Genomic DNA, 18,315 nt, shown 5'->3' on the forward strand with positions numbered 1-18,315 from the left:
ATCCATAAGTCACACTCAGTTTTAGGATTACAGGAAAGATTTAGACTTCCCCTTCTGAATGTGGGTGTGGTATTGTCTGTGTCACGGTTTGGCTGTGTGTCAGGCAGGATAGAATCCAAATGCAGGACCCACAGAATGAAAGAGTGAACTAAAGGAGGCAGCTTTATTGCCGCTGTACAAAAACTCAAATCCCGAATACAAAATCAAAAACTAGACACTAGAAACAAGGAACAGAAACTAAGATAAGGCATAGCAATGCTCACAGGGGATACACAGCAACAGGGGAGTTGTACGGCACAACAACAAACAGGGGAAGACTTAGGACTAAAATACACAGGCAGGATAACGAGAGGATGGGGAACAGGTGGAAACACAGCTGGGACTAATCAGACATGTGAGACAGGAGAAAGCAAAACTCAAACCACTGAACACAGGACACGAGACTATCAAAGTAAGACAGGAAACACAAGAGACATTCACAAAGACACAGACCTGACACTGAAACATGACTGACTGGGGAGGCACAGGGAACAAGGAACACAAGCAGAGCACAGAAACAGAAACCAAGAGACTAAAAATGATAAATAATAATGAAATCAAAGACTATTAATAATTCAAAACACAAAAACACTGGGTCACCGACCCAGGACCATGACAGTCTGGGTACCAAGGCAAATTAGTGCCAGACCTCACCACAGTTAAGCTATTATCACTGAGAGTGGCTGAGATTATGTCAAGAACGTGAGATCCTTTGAACCTTTTTGTGGGGTCTCACTGGAGAAAGAAATTTGAAGTCCCATCAAATTTAAACTTAACTCTTAATAGTTTGAAAAAGGATAGATTTTGAGCTGGATAATTTATGAATGGGTGGGCTTTTAATTTGGTATGATCTTTGGTTAAAAAAAGAAGAAGAAGACATTTTTACTGGTGTTTCTTGTTTACAAAAGTGGAAACCTGAAACTACACAGGAAAAACATGTCTGGGTAACGTAACATGCACATTTTGCAGTTTATTTGAAATTAATGAACATACCTCATCATTGACAAGGAAAAGTGATTAGACAAAGATTCCCTCTGGAGAATATTTGAGAAGACACCACCCCACTAGGCAGTACCAAGTGTTTCCTTATGACAACTTACACAGAGCAGTGAATGAGGCATTTGGATATGCATGTTTCTGGCCTATTTAGAAGGCTCCATCAAGTCCCTCCGCCGTCTTTTCTGCTGTGCAGGTTATTTAAATAAAACAGTTCCATGGACAGTTTTACAACACATAACTCTGGCCTTCCGTATGTTACGATGGATGTTAGTCAAACAAAGAGTGCATTTAACCATGCATGACTTCCAATGAAAAACAAAAAGGAACAATGAATACTTTGAATACAGTGTGTGAAACTTAGATATGTAAAAAAAAGTGTGTAAAACTTTTATTTTATGTTTTATGTTTTTTTATTAAATCCAACAAGTGAGTACAGTTGGCTAGCTTGGTTAGCATTCATACATTGTACAGATGGAAAGAGGAGACATACATTTCTGCTAATCCATGCATTCATTCAAGTAAGACATGGATAAGATAATCTAGAAACGTAAACACAAATCCAGTTTGGTTCCAGTTTTGACTCTCCTACTTGTTCCTGGATCTTCTCTCCAGGCAAAGTTCTGTGGGCACTACACTGTCCAGGAGAAATTAAGTGACACTCATTATGTTCTTGTTATGCCCTCTGACAGTGGTGAGCCTCTCACTGCTTGTGCTGCTAGACCTCAGTGCAACACTGACCATATCATTTTCCTATACTGAGCAGAGCATGCTGTAGATAACTTATTGCTTCCAGTTTGTTCATTTTCATCTTGTTTGTGAACTTCTTCATAAACTCTTCTTCGTACTTAAATTTTGGAGTTCCACAGGGTTTGGTGCTTAAACCAGTTACATTTGCATTATACATCGTCCCTTTAGTCAATATTGTTAGAAGGCATAACATACATTTTCATTGTTATTCAGATGATACCCAGTTTTATTCATCCATGAAGCCAAATAAAGCCAGACAGGTTCAACCACTAATTTCCTGCTATTCAGTTCTTGTATTTCTTTGTGTTTCCGCCTTCCATTAATCGCCTGCCTGTGTATTTGTCCGAGTCTCCCTTTGGAGTCTAACGCTCTGACAGGGGACATTCTCTTGTGGCTTCGCTTTCTAGTATTTCTAGTACTGTTTCCCAATATAGGTTTAGGTTAGAGTTTTTCCGTTTCCTTTTATATTCTTTGTATTTACTCGTTGGACAAATAAACGTCTCGCATTAGTTATTATTCATCTCTGTCCCTCTCTGGTATCTTTTGTTGTCCTGTCTCCTTCCCCTCATCCCCAACTAATAATGACAGAATCCTGCCCTCTCAGAACGTTGTTCTGGCAGAGATTTTTCTGTTAAAAGGGAATTTTTCCTTTCCAGTGCCACCAAGTAGGGGGTTATCTAATTGCTGGGGTTTTCTCTATATTGATGTAAGGTTTACCTTACAGTATAAAGCACACTGAAGTGACTGTTGCTTTGAACTGGCGCTGTATGAATTGCTGGGAAGAGTAAGACTGCTGACTGCAGAGCACAGATGGACCAACACACAGACTCATTTGCAAAGCCTCAACCCCCTCAATTTGCATCTGATTTTCACCATTCAAACTTGTTCTGCTCCTTCTGCAGATGCGTGCTATATCTTTTGGTGCTCATAACTTTTATACTTTTTGAAACATTAAGCTCTTTATGCCATTTTTTGGCCCATTTTGATGAATAGGACCACATTATAAGTGTGTTTGCTGATTTAGCTTGGCAGGGTGAGCTGTGCTTTAGCTCAGTGAGCTGAGCCGCCATTTTGAGACTCGGGGGTCAGGGTTCGAATCTCATCTATGTCAAAATTTCTTTTCAGCAAACAGCTCAACTTTTTCACCTCTTTTCAGCATAATTTTCAGTTTCTTCACCTCTGTTTTTTGCAAAGTTCAGCTTTTTCACCTCTTTTCAGCATAATTTTCAGTTTCTTCACCTCTGTTTTTTGCAAAGTTCAGCTTTTTCACCTCTTTTCAGCACAAATTTGAGCTTCTTCACCTCTTTTTAGCAGCTATTTCTACTTCTTCAGCTGTTTTCAGCAGATTCCACTACACAGCATTCACACTGCATTTTCACAGGAAATGCAACTTTTTCTAGTTCTTTTTTTTAAGTGACTTCATCACAGTGTTCCTGGGGAAATACTATTGGCTTACAAAAGGCAAGGCAAGGCAATTTTATTTGTATAGCACACTTTCAGCACAAGGCAATTCAAGGTGCTTTACGTGATTAAAATAAAACACATAAAATAGAACATAAATCACTTTAAAAGTAAAAATACAAGAAAGCATTTACAATAAAACAATAATCAAGACAATAATTTATATGAAAAATTAAAAACAAACAAGTAGAGAGCCATAATAGGATCAGTTACTCATAAGCAATTCTAAATAAGTAAGTTTTAATTTTAGACATAAGAGAGTTCAGCGTCTCTGCAGCTTTGCATTCTCCCGATAGGGTGTTCCAGATGTGAGGAGCATAGAAACTAAAAGCTGCTTCTCCGTGTTTAGTTCTGGTTCTAGGGACAGTCAGTAAACTAGAGCTGGAGGACCTAACTAATCTGGATGGTTTGTACCATGATAGCAGATCTCTAATGTACTCTGGTGCTAACCCATTCAAGGATTTATAAACTAATAAACGCACTTTAAAGTCTATTCTCTGAGCTACAGGGAGCCAGTGTAATGACTTTAGAACTGGAGCAATGTGCTCTATTTTCTTGGTTCTAGTGAGAACACGAGCAGCTGCGTTCTGGATCAGCTGCAGTTGTCTTATTGATTTTTTAGGTAAACCTGTGAAGATACTGTTACAGTAATCAAGGCGGCTAGAGATAAATGCATGGATGAGTTTTTCTAGGTCTCCTTGTGTCATCAGTCCTTTAATCCTAGAAATGTTCCTCGGGTGATAGAAGGCTGACTTTGTTATTACTTTTATGTGGCCCTGGAGGTTCAGCTCTGAGTCCATTATTACACCTAAATTTCTGGCCTGGTCGGTAGTTTCTAGTTGGACCAGTTTAAGCTGATTACTGATATTTAATCGATCTTTTTTGGGTCCAAAGATAAGTACTTCAGTTTTGTTATTGTTCAGTTGAAGGAAATTATGAGACATCCAGTTGTTAATTTGCTCAATGCATTTATTAAGATTTTGGATAAGTTCAACATCACCTGGTGACATTGATATATAAAGTTGAGTATCGTCTGCATAATTGTGGTAGTTAATATTATTGGTGGTTATAATCTGGCTTAACGGCAGCATGTAAATGCTAAATAAGAGGGGCCCTAGGATGGAGCCCTGGGGGACCCCGCATGTGATTTCTATATTTTGTGATGAAAACTGGCTAATTGACACATAGAACTTCCTGTTCTTAAGGTAGGACTTGAACCAGTCGAATGCTGTACCAGAGAGTCCGGCCCAGCTCTCTAGACGTTCCAGTAATATATCATGATCAGCAGTGTCAAACGCCGTACTAAGATCCAGTAGTACCAATACTGTGGATTTACCACAGTCAGTATTTATACGGATGTCGTTAAACACTTTGACAAGGGCTGTCTCGGTGCTGTGGTGCCTACGAAAACCAGACTGATAAATATCAAAGCGGTTGTTCATTGTGAGAAAGCTGTTTAACTGCTGGAAAACAGCTTTTTCAATAATTTTACCGATAAATGGAAGATTAGAGATTGGTCTGTAGTTTTGCATTAATGTGCTGTCTAGGTTCTTCTTCTTTAATATTGGTTTGATAACTGCTGTTTTTAAGGCTTTTGGGAAAGACTCCGGATAGGAGGGATGCGTTAACTATTTGGATCAGATCCTTCCTGATGGCTGGGAGGACCTTTTTAAGAAAACCTGTTGGTAATATATCCAAGCAGCAGGTGGCACAGCTTAGTTTCTCAATAATTTTATCAAGGCTTGATTGATTTATTGTTTGAAAGTGAGTCATTTTCTCTGCATAGGTGTTAATTGGGCTTAACGTCAGTATTGGGGTTGAAACTAATGTACCGATTGACCTTCTGATTTTCAAGATCTTTTCAGTAAAGAAGCTGGCAAACTCATTGCAGGCCCTGATGGAGCTTAATTCAGGGGCTACTGCCACTGGAGGAGTAGTTCATGTCTCCACTGTAGCAAATAATGTCCTAGCATAATTGTTGTTTCTGTGAATAATCTCAGAGAAAAATGATTCCCTTGCATCCTTCAGGGCTAGTTGATACTTATTCAGCCTCTCTTTATATATCTCGCAATGAACCTGGAGTCGAGTTTTCCGCCATTTTCTCTCAGCGCGCCGGCACTCTCTTTTAATTACATACCAGTGGATCACTTCTCCACGGAGACTTCTTTTTACTAGAGACAGTTTTAACCTTAAATGGTGCAATCTTATCCATCATGTCTGAGATTTTGGATAGAAAATCATCTGTCAGTTTGTTTACTGAATGTGTGTTGGTGGATGTTGGTGATTTAAATAAGGTGGAAGTGTACGTCAGTTTAAAATTTTCAGCTGAGTTTTCTTTAAGGAAGCGTTTTTCAACAGTGATCTTACTCTGATTAGGTATTTTGGCTAAGATGGTGCTATCAAATGAAATGCAGAAATGATCAGATAATGCAATATCAGTTACGGCAATGTTAGAGATATTTAAATCTTTGCTAATAAGTAGGTCCAGAGTGTGTCCTCCATTATGCGTTGGCTCACTAATGTGCTGGATTAGATCAAAGTTATGGAGGACATCATTTAGTGCTTTTGTTCCGCTATCTTGATGCTTGTCAGTATGGATGTTGAAATCTCCCACAATTGCTATCTGGTCATAGTCTAGACATGTTGCAGAGCAAAGGTCATTGAAATCATTAAAAAAGTTTGTGTTGGATTTTGGTGGTCTATATATGTTTAGAAATAAAACTTTGTTTGGTTCATTTGTTTCAGTAGCTAAATATTCAAAGGTGCTGAACTCACCTAGCGATACCTTTTTGAAGTTTAGTGATTGGTGAAAGATTACAGCAAGACCACCACCTCTTTTGTTTTTTCTGGTCTCACTAATGAAGTGATAATCAGTTGGGCAAGTCTATATTAATACAGTTTGTTCTGAATTTCCATCTAACCAAGTTTCTGAAAGAAAGAGAGCAGGTATATCATGTGTAATGATGTAATCATTGATTAGGAGAGACTTCCCTGATAGGGATCTAATATTTAGTGCAGCTGCTTTAATATTTCTTTCAGTGATTGAGAGATTATTTTTGCACAGTATTATATTCAGATTCTGTACTGTTCGATTATAAGTACTTTTAGTGTGTAAGGATCTATTGCTTATAATAACTGGTATTTTACTTTCAGTATATGAATGAGAGTGACCGGACACATTTTGGTAGGAATGATGCAATCTGGTAACGGCGTCCGGTCGGCATCAGATATCAGACTCGGTTAGGTGGATGGAGAGCCATATTGTTTATAATTAGTAGGTGGGTGTGGTCCCACTTTTGGTGTCAGACGAATCCCTCTGTTTATTTGGGTTTGAAGATGATCAGCTAATCCTGTGGTTATTGGACTTTTTGACCAACAGGACTCAGAAAGTTCAGGTGAACAACTCTCTTTCTTCTCTCTGTTCCACCTCCACTGGCTCCCCCCAGGGCTGTGTGCTCTCCCCCCTGCTCTTCATCCTCTACACCGATGACTGCAGATCCACACAGCCCAACTGTCACCTGGTGAAATATGCTGACGACACAGTTCTCCTGTCACTGCTGTCAGGCCCCTCACAACATCACGGGCCGGCTCTTCAGGAGTTTGTAGAGTGGTGTGACAGCTCCAAACTTGAATTGAACGTGAGCAAAACCAAAGAGATGGTGGTGACCTTCTCCAGTAGGCAGAGGGATCTGGCTGCTTCAGTCACCACCACCATCCACGGGAAGCCAGTGGAGGTAGTTGAGGAGTACAAATACCTGGGAACCATCTTTGACAACCTCCTGAAATTCTCTACCAACACAGAGGAGATTCTCAGGAGGTGTCACCAACGGCTATACCTCCTTAGGAAACTCAACTCCTTTGGAGTCAGCACACCCATCATGATGACTTTCTACTATGCCTTCCTGGAAAGCATCATGACCTTCTCCATCACCTGCTGGTTCCACTCCCTCAGCCTTCAGAACAGGAACAGACTGCAGCACACTGCATCAGTGTGTTCTAAAATCATTGGACTGCCTGTCAGAACTCTGGCACAGGTTTTCAGCCAACAGGCCCTTAGACAGGCGGCCAAAATCATCAATGACCCCTCTCACATTCTTCACCCTGCATTTCAGTGCCTCTGGGCGACGCCTCCGCTGCATTTCATGCAGGACTGAGAGGAGGAGAGCCACCTTTGTCCCCAAAGCTACCCTGCTTTTTAACTCCAGCCGATAAGACCATTTCCCACACCCATAAACATAAACTACACTCTTCTTACACTACTGACACTTTATTCACTTTTAGTCACTTGCAGTTATTTATTCTCCTTTCAGTCACTTTAATTTTAAAACTGTGTAATTTTAAAACTGTATATTCTCCGTATTTATTATTTCACTCCTATTGCCTGTTCTTATTGTCCTTATCTTCAACGTGTGCTGCTCGGATGTTTGTTAATTGCCCCTTGAGGATAAATAAAGTCTTCTGATTCTGATTCTCAATAATCAGGTCATTTGAATTTTCTTCTGTTTACAGGTAAATTTCTAATAAATTATGTTTCTTTGGTTATACTTACATGTTTGTCCATTTGTTCAGGTCCTATCTAAAATAGGTGTGTGGGAGGGGCCGCCCCAGTACTTCCTGTTTATATAGGGTCATGAGGTCATGGATTGCATCATTGGGTACAACCAAATGAAGGGTTTTTCATTTTGTATAGTATTGTTTATTTTCTTTAAAGTAACATTTTGAGTTGTATTGTATGGAGTGTTTTACTGTCAAGTGGATCCATAATCTTATTCCTGTTTGTTGTTAAAAATCGTATTGTTTGGTCTAACCTATTTTTCAATGGTACACACTAATGAGGTGTGTAAAGTCCTGTATAAAGCAAGTGAGATTTTGCCTACCAGTTTTTTTGTTTTTTTTAATGCTATAATGGAGATGCCAGAAATAAAGGACACTTTAAAAAAAACTTGACTAGTATGCTGATGCTGTCTATTTATCACCTTCCTTGCCACTTGGTCGTGCATAAGCTCACATGGTCCAAACTCCTACATGATACTACATTGTGATCTCTTGCAGTTGTGGTGCCAAAGAAAGGAACTTGAATTACATATAAATTGAAGATGTGATCCCAGATTCTCCTGGCACACATTAACACCTGAATGCAACACAGCTGTTTTGTCCCATGTTAATAGTTTATTTCAGCCCTGCCGTGTCATTACGTTATGTGAATTTATTTATCATGATAAAAAGTGATAACAACAGTCACCAAAAACACAATTCCACAGTAGTGATCAACCCTGATCCCAGGTGCCAGTGATTCTTCTTCCAGAGACTGCTCTCCACTTTAGCTCACTTGCTATTTACAATCGCTCACCACACTCTCCACACCTCTTATTCTCAGACTCCTGCACAAAAGAAAGAGCAAGTAAGTTCATCGCAGGCAAACAAAATGCATGACAATCACCAAAGTCGGAGTCATTCAGTAACCCAATGCCAACAGCTGTGCGGAACTGAAAAACAGTTTTGTGGGAAACTCCACTGAGTCCTGCTGCTACACAAAGACCAGCAGATACACACACACACACGTAAACACACAAACAAGGAAAAACAGGACTGAGGATGAAGTGGAGAGAAAGGCAGAAACAGGGAGGTCAGCAAGGCGAGGATGGGGGATCATGACATGTCTTTAGTCTCTTCCGTGAGTTTTGATTCATTTTCCTTTTGTTCCTTATACTTTTTTTTTTTTTTAAACTATAAGAAGACAGCATGTACAGCATCGGTCAATCTGAATAAGCATCCAATGAAGTTGCAAAACCACAGTTACAGTTGAAAAATAGGAATATTATGCACATGATTATGTGATTTGAGTGGATTTTTTGTTTTTTAAACCCTGTCAGTTATATGAGATGATCCTTGCCTTACTTCTGCAGATCTGTTCAAAACAGTTCAAAATCCTACCACAGATATGTGGTAGGATTTTGCACTATGAGAGAACAGTTACAGTGGACTGACACAATTTAAATGCACTGGAATCCATTCAGATATATTATAAACGTCATCAAAATCTACCCAGAAGTGTGGAGTAAAATATAAAATATCCGTGTAAAATGAAAGTAGTTTCAAAGTGTCTACGCGTAGCTTTGCTGCCTGATAAGATATCGCGAAGGAAACGAGTGCGACATGATTCACAGAACAACACAAGCCATTCTTTCTTGGTTTTTCTTTCACACTTTCTGCGAGGTTTTTTTTCCCCTCTACGTGTCGCGGGCGAGGTAGTAAAATCAGATACTAGGCGCAGTAGGAAATAAACGGAGACGAGCATTCATGCATCTCTCGTCTCTCTGACAACAGCAGGAGGAACGCACTGACTACACTTCAGCCTCGATAAATATTACGGTAAATATTATATTTCAATGGAGTATTAAAACTAATACAAACGAGCTTAGGTTTCTGTTAGAGCTAAGTTTGTACTCATTGCCTTGATTCGATGCTTTAAACTAGATCTGTTTCCAAGTCGATACCACTTATATCTCTATTCGACTCTTCTTTACTGTTTAACCCTTTATTTTCACTGCACAGTCTTTGTACAAGAAAGACGAGCAAAACAATAATATACAGAAAATGTATACGGTGTGTCTAGAGATGAAATGTACGATGTGTGCAGATGTAAGCAAATATATGTGTCAAAAATAATGTCAAGTGTTAGCATTCATTGGGGAATCCAAATAGCTGATCAGACAATCTCGTGACAGCAACTAGATGTTTTTAGAGGATTATTTAAGTGACAGGTTTTTAACTACTCCTCCTTCAGAGGTGGTCCTGAGGGTCGCTGTTGATCGTCTTAGTCATAATGTGGAAAAAAAAAAAGAAAGAAGAAAAGGCATTGGTCTTGTGGTGTCATAACCTGGGGATAAGGATGCAACTGTTTTTGGTTTTTGTGAGAGTGGTTTGGATGTTTTGTCCTCAGGATTAATCATTTTTTTGTCTGAGGATAAACTGCAAGGACAAAACTCAGTGACCTTTGTCCCTTCGCTAGCTGGGCCCACGTCCTCATTTTAGGTGTTTTTATGGATAAAGGCAAAAGGCTTAAACATGAATTGTGCGGTTTGGGGAAGGCCTCAGAGTGGACTGGCGGCGACTCCGGGGCGAAAGAATTAAAAAAGGGAAGGGAGTGTGGGGCACAAAAATGAGAACAAACGGCTTGTGAAGCTGGGGTGTCATATAGATAAGAACCAGATGTTTGGAGGGGTGGTCCAACTCCTGAAACTCAGATAATTTATTTCCAATTAAATGCAGGTGTACAGCTGAGTCTTGTCATTTTGAGGTGGCTCTTCTGCAATGCATGTGTCCTATGTAGAGGCCAGAGCACTCCTCATAGCGCTGCAAAGCAGTGTTATTACGTTTTTGGGGGGGTGTTTTTGTCAATCGAAAAACACCCTTGTTGTCAAGCAACAGTGTATGCTGTGCAGTGCTGTGTGCCGTCTCAGTTTTCAAATCTCCTTTTTTGGTAATTCCTTATTCTAAATGTGCTAGCAAACATGCTTGTGCAAGAACACAGCGGGTAGATGCGGGCAAACTCAGGGGGTGTGTGAGCACAGGCCTGACACACATTTTATCCTTTGGGGTCTGTGTCAAAGTGGGTGAGAAAACCTTTTGTGCAGAGTTAAAAGCCTGATACCTTTAGATAACATACTTGTTTTGATTTAGCCATATCTCATATGTATTCTGTAATAGGCAAACATGTAGCTACTATCCTGGGTTTATGTTTTGTACTTTTACAGATTATATATTAGAATATATATATATATATATGTATATATATAATTCTGACAAGTTTGTTAAGTAAGTTAACATGTTATTTATTTCAACTGTTAATCTGTGTAGTTTGAATTCACCTTACCTACCTGTCTTCTAGGAACAAAAGGAATAAATGTAGTTTCACTTCCTGTATTTATAGCTTCCTGGTTAATCTGAGGTCACAGGAAGAGACCAGATGAAGAAAGGGGAGAATCCTTGTAATTTAATAAAGCTGATTTTAGAGTGTTTATAGAGAAATGAATGTATTGTTGTAATATGTATTGATTACGCCGCAGAGTTTGTATTGCTAGGAAGGAGTAGCAGTATAGGACTGAGTAGGGAAATGTTTGCTTTACCTACCTAATGGAATAGTCCAGGGGTGAGATTGTTTGGTTAAGTGGACTATTTAAGCAGAAGAATGCAGGTGTTCGAGGAAAAAGGAGCAGGTCAGTGTAGCTGTATGCATGTGATCTTAATTGCCGTTGAGTTAAGTTCAGTTATGTTTATTTGAACTGAGTTAACTATGGAGTTGAGTTTCTTATTTATTTTTGTAAATCTTGTTTGGTCACAAAAATGGTGAATAAATCACTCACTACACTGGACACCAGCTGTCTCCTGCCCTTCTTCAGCCACTTAGGTCAAGTTCTACCACAGGGTCCCTTTGATTTTCTTAAGGAGACTCTAGTATGGGTTGTCCACAGAAAACTAAAGGGGGGCCAGTGGGGTAAAAATACTGTGGAGGCTGTGTGCCAGTGATTCATTGGGCTTTTTTTTTTTTTTTTTTTTTACCACCTGGTTTAGTGTTTTTTAACCAACTGTGGTAAAATTATTGTACCATACTGATATACTGTTGGTGAGAATGCTCTCAATAGTAGAGTAGTTGACATTGATTAGTATCCTGGGACACAGGTGAGCTTTCTTAAGGCCTTTTTAAATAGGAGAACGATCAGGCAGGATTCAGTTATTACATAAAATGAACCTGAAGTTTGGGTCTTTACATCTGTCAAGAATATTTCAGTAAAGACATCAAAGTGGCTACTTAAATTAAATATAAAGTTTGAAAACAGGTTTGTTGACAATCCACAAACATTGCAGCAAGGAAATTTCTAAGGAATTTTTACATTTCTCTTTGTAATTGTGATTCTACACCTGCTCCTCAGGGTGGAAATTAGCTTCATCTGCGCTGGATGGATGGATGCAGCAAAATCTCTCAAAAAGAAGCTGGCTCTCCCCTTGATTGTTGCATTAATCTTCATTCTTCTATTCAGTGTGAATATGCCAAACAGCAACAACAACTCAATCCCAAAACCACATGGGCCACCAGTTGTTTGCTCCTTGGGAGTATCTGAGCAGACCATCACCCCACTCAAAAATACCAAGCACTTACTGGTGTCAGCATACGTGGACCAGAGAGTGAAGGATTTGGATATACGCATCATTGGCATATTTAAGAGAGACTCCATACAGCCCCTTCACTGTGCTTTTTGCTGCACAAATCTTTTAAGTAAAACCACTCCAGCAACAATTTTACAACATTCTGATCACTTTGGTTTTCCCTTCGCCACTACGGACGTCATGTGTCAAATTCCTCAGAACTGCAACGCTACACATGTCACTCTCTTGACTACACCAGACAAAGAAAGTGCATCTGACTCTACCTGGCTTCCTATACGAAACCAAAAGAGCGACAGGCAAAAGGAAAACATAAAGTTTGACTTCACAGTCTGCATCTCTAGTCTGTTTGGCGACTACAACAATGTGCTTCAGTTTGCAGAGACTCTGGAGATGTACAGGTGAGTACAGTAACAGCACTACAAGCTACAGAGTGAAAACTATGCAGCAAAACTTATGTGTAACGGTTGCTGTTAATTGTAAAGCTCCTGGATTTCTTCAGTGGTCTTTCTACTTCTGTATTCAAGAGCAGAGGATAAGGTTGGCTCGCTGAACTTCAGAGTCTTTGACATTCTCACCAAAGTGAATATTTCCAATATTAGAAGTTTCGAAATATAGCAGGTGCTGATAGATATTTAAGAGTGCATCTGCACATGTAAGTGTGGAGCATAGACTGTATAAAAATGATGGAGTTTTTCCCACCCATGTTTTTTTTTTTTAAATTTAGTTTCTTTTTGTGCTGTCAGCATTAATCGTGTTAAAATGACGTTAACACCATAACCACATTAACACCGCAAATCTCCGTTAGCGAGTTAATGCGGATCGCCCCGTGTGTGGGGCTGCGTTAGCGTGGTTAGCTTGTTAACACGTTAGCACTGTCCAGCCCCATTCACGGGGCGATCCGCGTTAACTGGCTAATGGAGATTTGCCCCGTTAATGCGGGTATGGCATTAACGTCATTTTAATGAGATTAACGCTGACAGCACTACTTCCTTTATTTTTGTTTTGGGTTTTGTTTGTTTGTTTGTTTGTTTGTTTGTTTGTTTGTTTTATCCAAATGTGGCCACATTTGACTGAGGCCATACAAAACATCCTAACCCCTAAAGCTACCAGTATCTAAACCATCCATAAAAATCTAAGATCTGTTTTGTATCTGGATATAGACTTCCTTATAATGTTGTGTAAATGTTTTCCTTTAGAAGCTGACCCTAAACCTAACTGGCCTTTCTGTAGCTTTACAGTCAAATGTCGTCTCAAACAAAAAATCTCTGCATTTCCAGTTATTTGTTAAATGTATGCTTCTTAACTCCTCTGTGTGATATGAATGCATTTTTGTAAGCTAAATGAAATAAATGACAAAGGCATGAGTAAACTAATGAAATATAATAAGTGTAAGCCTTTAAACCTGTTACTTTGCCCCAGGTTGCTGGGTGTGAACAGAGTGGTGATCTATAACACCAGCTGTGGTCCAGAGCTCAATCGCCTGTTGCAGAATTACAGCCAGGAGGGCTTTGTGGAAATGGTTCCTTGGCCCATTGACAAGCATCTGAATCCATCTCGTGGCTGGCTTCACTCAGAGCACGGAGGAGACGTGCACTACTTTGGCCAGCTGACCACACTTAATGAGTGCATTTACAGATCAATGGAGCGTTCTCGCTACGTCCTGTTGAATGACATTGATGAGATTCTAATGCCATACCAGCACAAGGACCTGATGTCTTTGATGAACACGCTCCAAAATCAGCATCCAAATGTAACATTTTTTTCTAAGCTTTTCTGAATTTATTTTCATATGTCCTTCCTGCACCTGTGAAACCTAAACTGTTCTTCTACAGACAGGAGTATTTCTCATTGAGAACCACACCTATCCCAAGAAGCCTTTTAATCAAAGTAAATGGGGACCCCTGCCTCAATGGAACGGGGTGCCAGGCTTTGATATTATGGTGCACATCTACAGAGAGGAGCCTAACAGAAATATTTACCATCCACACAAGTTAATAGTTCAGCCAAGGTGGGTTATAATGGGAGAAATGGTTGAGTGTTCGGCACTAGCATTCATTTAACCCTGAGGCATTGTGTGATTGTCCGTGTATTTATGCACCTACAGAGCAGTGCAGCAGACCTCAGTGCATGATGTGCTTAAGATGTCTGGAGCAAAGTTCAAGGTTCCACCAGACGTCTGTCGGATCATTCACTCGCCAATCAGTACTCCGACCAATCCACCACTTGATCAGCTTCATGTGGACACCCGACTGTGGGACTTTAAAGACAAACTGCTCCCCAATGTGATCAAGGTGCTGCGGAGAGCAGAACTGCTGAGATCAGAGACGCAAAACTGATAGATGATGGACACAAATATTGAAGTTTTAGGAGAAAAAAGCTGGTCAACAAAACACAGGCTGACCTATAGGGTTGGCATGGGGTGGCATGTGCCAGCCTAAAATAATCTCTTTCCATCCCAAGTCCACCCTAGTTTTGCATATCACAATGCTGTATATTAAAATTATCTAGCATTAACACTCTGAGCCTGGCTACAAGTAACATTAAGTATAAATTCTAAAACTGAATATACTGCATAGCGTTACCTCCCTGCACCACTAAAAAATGGTTCAGCCCATAAAGCAAACGATTTAATTTCTTGTTGTCAGTAGCAACCATGCTTATGATTGTGCCAGAGCACACAATCATAAGCATTTTGAATCAACACCATGGCTATTTTCCGATTTCAACACAGGTGGTTGATTGCTCCACTCTAGAACTGGAATGAAGGTGAGTGTTATTAACCCCCTGGGTTGACGGACATGACCAATTTAAGCTGACATAGCTACAAGCTGCAGCCATGCATCTTCTAGCATCAGGGTCTCTATTTCAGCTTGTGTTGAAAGTCCAGACTTCAAACTATATCCAAGTTTTTACATTTTATTGATAGGCCACTAACACTGGAGTTATGATAAGAAAAAAAAAAGAATACTATAGTCACGTTTTGTGTCGAAAGAAACTGTAAAAACGGCATTTGGACAGCACTAAAAAAGAAAAAAAATGCCACCCTTTCCTATTGGTGGAAAAGTGTACCATGTCCTACAATAAAAATGATATGGCAACACGTGGGATTTGGTTTTTTAGGAACAGGAAAAATTTGGGGGAGTGGCGGTGGCGAGAAAGAGAAAGCGATATCGATTAATTTTAGTTTTAGTAGTATTTTTAAACGGTTGTAAAAAACGGCAGATGCAGTGGTTGCAATTTTAGGTAAATGGTTGTATATAACTTAATTGTTTACAAAGTTTGTACACAGGTTTTTAAAATTTACAATTTATATTTGCATTTCAGGTTATGAAAATTATTCACTAAACGTGTTTTTGGTTTTTAAAGTAAACTTTTTCCGTACTCGTTTTTTATGGGGGTTTTGTGTGTGTGATATTACAGGATGTAAGAACTGGATATGTGTAGGGTGGCCACCCTAAGAAAGTTTCTCTAGATCCGCCCCTAACAAAATAGTCATTATGTGAGAGCAGTGAGAGCTACTGCTGTAGATGAAACATGAGAAAGGCCAGGTGCACCACCTTTAAACATGAACACTTTAAATAATTTACATAAGTTGTGATAGAGGAGGCCCTGGAGAGCCATAGGAAGCTACCTTCCTGAAAGACAGGTCACAGACATGCTTGGATTGTTTAATTAAGAACTTCTGTTGTCAAACTCATGGTAAACTTCCTCGTTATACTAGTCGCAGATTGGTTTCTTATGACATTCTTTTCATTCTTATACCACGGTTCTTTCCTTCATGTACTGTAGTGACTTATATACATGTTACAGGAATGCTTTTACACACTGTGAGCTAATCTTATTAGCGTTCTTGCAGAGAGTTACATGAGAAGATTGACCCTAGTCTTAAACATGGTGATATATATAAAACTCAGCTTAGTATGAAAACTGTGAACTTGTGAAATTAAACACTGGTCTTTTTACTGTGTCAGGAAAAAGGCATGTTATTTTACTACTGTTTAGACTCTATGACCAAACAAAGCAACACTCCCCATCAGGTCTACACTGATTGCAGACTGAAGCTAATTGTGATGCCTTATTTTTGCATGTCCACATAAGGCAGGTAGAAGGTGTGTCACTGCTTTCACAGATCAGAATAAATATGATTTTGTCACCATAACGCAAAAATGTTAATACAAATTTGTAATTGTTTCCTTGTTAGTCGGCAGAGAGTGATAGTGGGAAACTCAAAAACAGAGCAAAAACATCATGTGAATTTTGTGACCACAGTAGTGTGTGTGAGATTGCTGAGAGATGGAGATGCCTTCCAGAGAAAAGCAAGCTTCCTTGTCAAGCATCAGAAACTACAAAGACATGCGGAAAATAAATGCATGCAGAGGATAAGCACATACCAGGAAGCACAAGAAAAACAATGGGAACAAGAACATCATGAAAGGCACAAGCTTGACTAATGCAGTAAAGTAATGCCTGCAATAAAAAGGAAATTGAATACTTCTTTCTGACTGGTTTCATAGCCGCAGACTTTCAAATCGCATTCTTCTTGTACAAACAACAAACTGGGTTAAAAGGCTAACATCTTGTAGTTAAAAAACAGTTGTTGTTGTGTTTTTTTTAAAGGTTGCCTTAGATTTTGACATACAGATACAAATCTTACACACACACACACACACACACACACACACACACACACACACACACCTTACCCTAACCATGACTCAAGCCTTCACCCAAAAATTGAATGATTAAGTAGGTGAGAGCTCAATGTGAGTGTGTAAACAAATTTGCGTCCCCACAACAATAAGTAATACATGACCACACACACACACACTAACACACACACAGACACAGTTACTTTACCAACTGACCCCTGAGCTCCTAAGTGTCCCTCAAACCTGATTCAGGGATCCACTCCTCTACTTCACTGTCACTCCCTGAAAGCTCACTGTCCTCACTTTCTGAGTGCACATTCCCTTGGTTTCCTTCCATAAAAGGTTTTTACATCCATGTCCTGTAATTATGAGTAGATTGTAAAGTAAAAAACATTTACTATGATCATATAAATGCACACAAACACATCTCTACAAAATGTGGTTTGTTGCCTCAGGGCAACACTATGCAGTAGAGGGTTAAGATCCTCCATAAAAGTGAGGTTGTTACATCCACCAGTACAATACATGTTTACTGAACATATAGAAAAAAAATAAATGGTGATGGACTGTTGCTCAAACACTTATTTTTAAATGTCATGTCTGTCGCGATCTGGGTAATTAATTTTACAGGTTGACCAATAAATTGTCTGATCTCTTTCTGTGTATCTCAAAAAAGTTGGGACGTTGTAGAAAATGTAATTAAAAACAGTGATTTTCAATTTACATAAACTCCTATTTGATTCACAGCAGAACATAGAAAACATCAACTGTTTGTTAAACTGAGATGTTTCACTGTTTATTAAAAAACATCGGCTCAGTTTGAAGCTGATGGCAGCAGTTTGGATGAGAGCAAAAACAGTTACTAAAAAATAGCTGAAGGGATATTTTGTAACTACCTGGCAGCATTACAAAGTGCTTAGAGTAGCTGGTCCTAGCACACTTCATTTTTTCACTAAATATGAAACGTCATCTATCTTCTTCTAACAGAGAAAGGTTACATTTAATATTTTCAGAAAGTAAAAATCTATGACAACTTTTTTAACTCTGCTTCAATATTTCTCTTTAAGTGACCTTTTTGTTATTTTGTCTCATTGTTTTCTGGTTCTGATATCACCCATCCATGAACCAAAGTATCTGTGAGTACTGCTCTTTAATCTCAATCTTAAATCTGTTGAAATAAATAAACAATAAATTAACAATAAAACAAAGTGTATCATTTGCTGGACAGTGAGGTTTTCTTTATTAAAGCAGC

At 39.2% G+C, this 18,315-nt stretch overlaps 1 protein-coding gene across 3 annotated transcripts; it reads left to right on the top strand.

Annotated features, from left to right (window-relative positions):
- Positions 1-8,830: 8,830 nt before the first annotated feature.
- LOC100704599 (uncharacterized) lies at positions 8,831-15,376 on the top strand. 3 transcript variants are annotated; one of them, XM_025901192.1, is made up of 5 exons: positions 8,831-8,920; positions 12,180-12,812; positions 13,834-14,164; positions 14,247-14,422; positions 14,519-15,376. In XM_025901192.1, the coding sequence occupies exons 2-5, from the start codon at positions 12,211-12,213 to the stop codon at positions 14,748-14,750; spliced, it is 1,341 nt and encodes a 446-aa protein (XP_025756977.1). In that variant the 5' UTR covers positions 8,831-8,920; positions 12,180-12,210; the 3' UTR covers positions 14,751-15,376. The 3 variants fall into 3 exon arrangements, with proteins under 3 accessions (XP_025756977.1, XP_019204423.1, XP_003442863.2); XM_019348878.2 differs by lacking the exon at positions 8,831-8,920 and adding an exon at positions 9,473-9,618; XM_003442815.4 differs by lacking the exon at positions 8,831-8,920 and adding an exon at positions 11,313-11,465.
- Positions 15,377-18,315: the final 2,939 nt, after the last annotated feature.

The sequence above is a fragment of the Oreochromis niloticus genome, linkage group LG19, assembly GCF_001858045.2.
Source record: "Oreochromis niloticus isolate F11D_XX linkage group LG19, O_niloticus_UMD_NMBU, whole genome shotgun sequence".
Classification (NCBI taxonomy): domain Eukaryota; kingdom Metazoa; phylum Chordata; class Actinopteri; order Cichliformes; family Cichlidae; genus Oreochromis; species Oreochromis niloticus.